The following is a 3,785-nucleotide window of genomic DNA, read 5'->3' on the forward strand; positions in this document are numbered from 1 at the left end:
AGGGGACTCAGTTTGCTTTAATTACTGACTCAATTCGGCGTGGCATGGAGGTGATCAGTTTGCGGCACTGCTGAGGTCCCCAGTTCTTCTTTTTAGCCCAGGTAAGACGCCTCTGACATTGTCTGTGGTTCAGGAGTGGCTTTACAAGAGGAATATGACAACTGTAGCAAAATTCCTTGACATTTATGTGTGTGGTGACTCTTGATGCCTTGACCCCCATTCCATTCCTTGTGAAGTTCACTCAAATGCTTGAATCCATTTTCCTTGACAAGCCTAAAAAGGCTGCGGTTCTCTCAGTCGGTTGTGCATCGTTTTCTTCCACACTTTTTCCTTCCACTCTACTCTGTTAATTAACATGCATGGATACATGAAACGCCTGTATACCATGAAACATTTTAAATATGGCCTCTTCATTCAGAAGAATGACAAGAGCTTATAGAAGCATTACTTGCGCCCTACAAACCATTTTCAGCATTCATGACATGACGCTAGAGCAACAAATACACATTAAAATGACTTCTGACTGGAATTAAAGCTGCAGACAATTCTGCTTTGCCAAGAATTTAAATTTTGAAAAGTTACTTTGCTGATCGTCCAGTACTGAGGGAGAGGAATCTAAAGCACTGATGCCAAGAGAGTAGTTGTTAGAAAGCAGCCAAATGATACTAAAAACACAAAGTCTTCAAATCAAGCAATTATTTTTATTGGAGGTGGTAGAGAGACAGAAAAATTTCCCAAACTGTCTGAACAAACAGGGAAAACATGCCATTTGAATAAAAGCACGGAATGGAAAAGATCTCCATAAAGTTATGACAAATTCCCGTGACCAGGTCACTGACCACAATGTTGAACCTTGCCACATCCCTGACCACTTCCTTGACTGTTGCCCTGTCCCGCGCCGCTTCCCTGGCCAGCTCCGAAGCCCTGTCCCACGCCCTGTCCCGCACCGCTTCCCTGGCCTGCGCCGAAGCCCTGTCCCACACCACTTCCCTGTCCAGCACCGCTTCCCTGGCCCGCGCCGAAGCCCTGGCCAGCGCCGAAGCCCTGTCCCACGCCGCTTCCCTGCCCCACTCCGCTTCCCTGGCCAGCGCCGAAGCCCTGACCCACTCCGCTTCCCTGGCCAGCGCCGAAGCCCTGTCCCGCGCCGCTTCCCTGGCCAGCTCCGAAGCCCTGTCCCGCGCCCTGTCCCGCGCCCTGTCCCGCGCCCTGTCCCGCGCCCTGTCCAGCTCCGAAGCCCTGTCCCGCGCCCTGTCCCACTCCGCTTCCCTGGCCCGCGCCGAAGCCCTGTCCCACTCCGCTTCCCTGGCCCGCGCCGAAGCCCTGTCCCGCGCCGCTTCCCTGGCCAGCTCCAAAGCCCTGTCCCGCGCCAAAGCCCTGTCCCACTCCGCTTCCCTGGCCAGCACCAAAGCCCTGTCCCACGCCGCTTCCCTGGCCAGCACCAAAGCCCTGTCCCACGCCGCTTCCCTGGCCAGCGCCAAAGCCCTGTCCCGCGCCGCTTCCCTGGCCAGCGCCAAAGCCCTGTCCCGCGCCGCTTCCCTGGCCAGCGCCAAAGCCCTGTCCCGCGCCGCTTCCCTGTCCCGCACCATGTCCAGCACCGCTTCCCTGGCCAGCGCCGAAGCCCTGTCCCACTCCGCTTCCCTGGCCAGCGCCGATGCCCTGTCCGGCGCCACTTCCCCGGCCAGCTCCGAAGCCCTGTCCCACACCGCTTCCCCGTCCAGCACCGCTTCCCTGGCCCGCGCCGAAGCCCTGTCCCACGCCACTTCCCTGGCCAGCTCCGAAGCCCTGTCCCACGCCGCTTCCCTGGCCAGCTCCGAAGCCCTGTCCTACGCCGCTTCCCTGGCCAGCACCGAAGCCCTGTCCCACGCCGCTTCCCTGGCCAGCTCCGAAGCCCTGTCCCACTCCCTGTCCCACTCCGCTTCCCTGGCCAGCGCCGATGCCCTGTCCTGCGCCGCTTCCCTGGCCAGCTCCGAAGCCCTGTCCCGCGCCATATCCAGCGCCGCTTCCCCGGCCAGCTCCGAAGCCCTGTCCCACACCGCTTCCCCATCCAGCGCCGCTTCCCTGGCCCGCGCCGAAGCCCTGTCCCACGCCGCTTCCCTGGCCAGCTCCGAAGCCCTGTCCCACGCCGCTTCCCTGGCCAGCGCCGAAGCCCTGTCCCACTCCGCTTCCCTGGCCAGCTCCAAAGCCCTGTCCCACGCCCTGTCCCACTCCGCTTCCCTGGCCAGCGCCGCTTCCCTGGCCAGCTCCGAAGCCCTGTCCCACACCCTGTCCCACTCCGCTTCCCTGGCCAGTGCCGAAGCCCTGTCCCACTCCGCTTCCCTGTCCTGCGCCCTGGCCAGCTCCGAAGCCCTGTCCCACTCCGCTTCCCTGGCCAGCTCCGAAGCCCTGTCCCACGCCGCTTCCCTGGCCAGCTCTGAAGCCCTGTCCCACTCCGCTTCCCTGGCCAGCGCCGAAGCCCTGTCCCACGCCGCTTCCCTGGCCAGCGCAGAAGCCCTGTCCCACGCCGCTTCCCTGGCCAGCGCCGAAGCCCTGTCCCACGCCGCTTCCCTGGCCAGCGCCGAAGCCCTGTCCCACTCCGCTTCCCTGGCCAGCGCCAAAGCCCTGTCCCACGCCCTGTCCCACTCCGCTTCCCTGGCCAGCGCCGCTTCCCTGGCCAGCTCCGAAGCCCTGTCCCACTCCGCTTCCCTGTCCTGCGCCCTGGCCAGCTCCGAAGCCCTGTCCCACTCCGCTTCCCTGGCCAGCTCCGAAGCCCTGTCCCACGCCGCTTCCCTGGCCAGCACCGAAGCCCTGTCCCACGCCGCTTCCCTGGCCAGCGCCGAAGCCCTGTCCCACGCCGCTTCCCTGGCCAGCGCCGAAGCCCTGTCCCACGCCGCTTCCCTGGCCAGCGCCGAAGCCCTGTCCCACGCCGCTTCCCTGGCCAGCGCCGAAGCCCTGTCCCACGCCGCTTCCCTGGCCAGCGCCGAAGCCCTGTCCCACGCCTCTTCCCTGGCCAGCGCCGAAGCCCTGTCCCACGCCCTGTCCCACTCCGCTTCCCTGGCCAGCGCCGCTTCCCTGGCCAGCTCCGACGCCCTGTCCCACTCCGCTTCCCTGGCCAGCGCCGAAGCCCTGTCCCACTCCGCTTCCCTGTCCTGCGCCCTGGCCAGCTCCGAAGCCCTGTCCCGCACCACTGCCCGGCTTCACTGCGTGGAAACAGATTCAAACACAGATCAGTTTTAGTTTGTGAATATAGACCAGGAATCCTCAAATCTGGACCTTGAGATCCACTTTCCTGTAGAGTTTAGCTCTAACCCTAATCAAACACCTCAGTATGTTAAATCAATGTCTTTTGGATCATAAGAAAAGTCATAGGCAGGTTACTTTGATCCGGGTTGGAGCTAAATTCTGCAGCGCACTGGACCTCCAGGGCAAGATTTGAGGAAACTCACCCAAACTCTAACCCGGAGGTGTTAAATAAGGGGGACATGCAAAAATGTGCAGAACAGGGGGTCCCCAGGACTGGAATTTAGAACCACCATTCAAAGTATTATTCGTCTTTATTTTGTAAAGCCATTCGGTCCTTAAAACCATCCTAAGGGATGAATTCAAACTGACTTTAGAAGAGAAAAAAAAAAAGGCAAGGTCTCGGCTTAAAACAGTCATTGAATTCAAGGAGTTACTAGTCTGTGTTTTTTTAGCCTTAGCATCCATTATTAACTGAAACTCACTGAAAACAGGCAGCACACAAACAGGCCCACAGTTAAAGCGACAGCATTTGTGGCCTCCAGGGCAGTCTTCGTCAGAAGAACATC

General features: G+C 60.3%; 1 protein-coding gene across 1 annotated transcript; it reads left to right on the forward strand.

The window, feature by feature from the left end:
• The first annotated feature begins 698 nt into the window (after positions 1-698).
• Positions 699-3,213, forward strand: LOC113055627 (protein hairless-like). Its single transcript, XM_026222044.1, has 2 exons — positions 699-1,182; positions 1,567-3,213. Exons 1-2 carry the CDS (start codon positions 844-846, stop codon positions 3,211-3,213), a joined length of 1,986 nt encoding a protein of 661 aa, XP_026077829.1. The 5' UTR covers positions 699-843.
• The last annotated feature ends 572 nt before the right edge of the window (positions 3,214-3,785 follow it).

Source organism: Carassius auratus, chromosome 36, assembly GCF_003368295.1.
Source record: "Carassius auratus strain Wakin chromosome 36, ASM336829v1, whole genome shotgun sequence".
NCBI classification, from domain to species: domain Eukaryota; kingdom Metazoa; phylum Chordata; class Actinopteri; order Cypriniformes; family Cyprinidae; genus Carassius; species Carassius auratus.

Bases quoted from the DNA above. Each gene is read 5' to 3' on its own strand.
- LOC113055627 (XM_026222044.1), top strand. From the start codon at position 844: ATGTTGAACCTTGCCACATCCCTGACCACTTCCTTGACTGTTGCCCTG. The intron at 1,183-1,566 runs CTGTCCCGCGCC...CTGTCCCGCGCC, and splicing joins CCGAAGCCCTGTCCCGCGCC to GCTTCCCTGTCCCGCACCAT.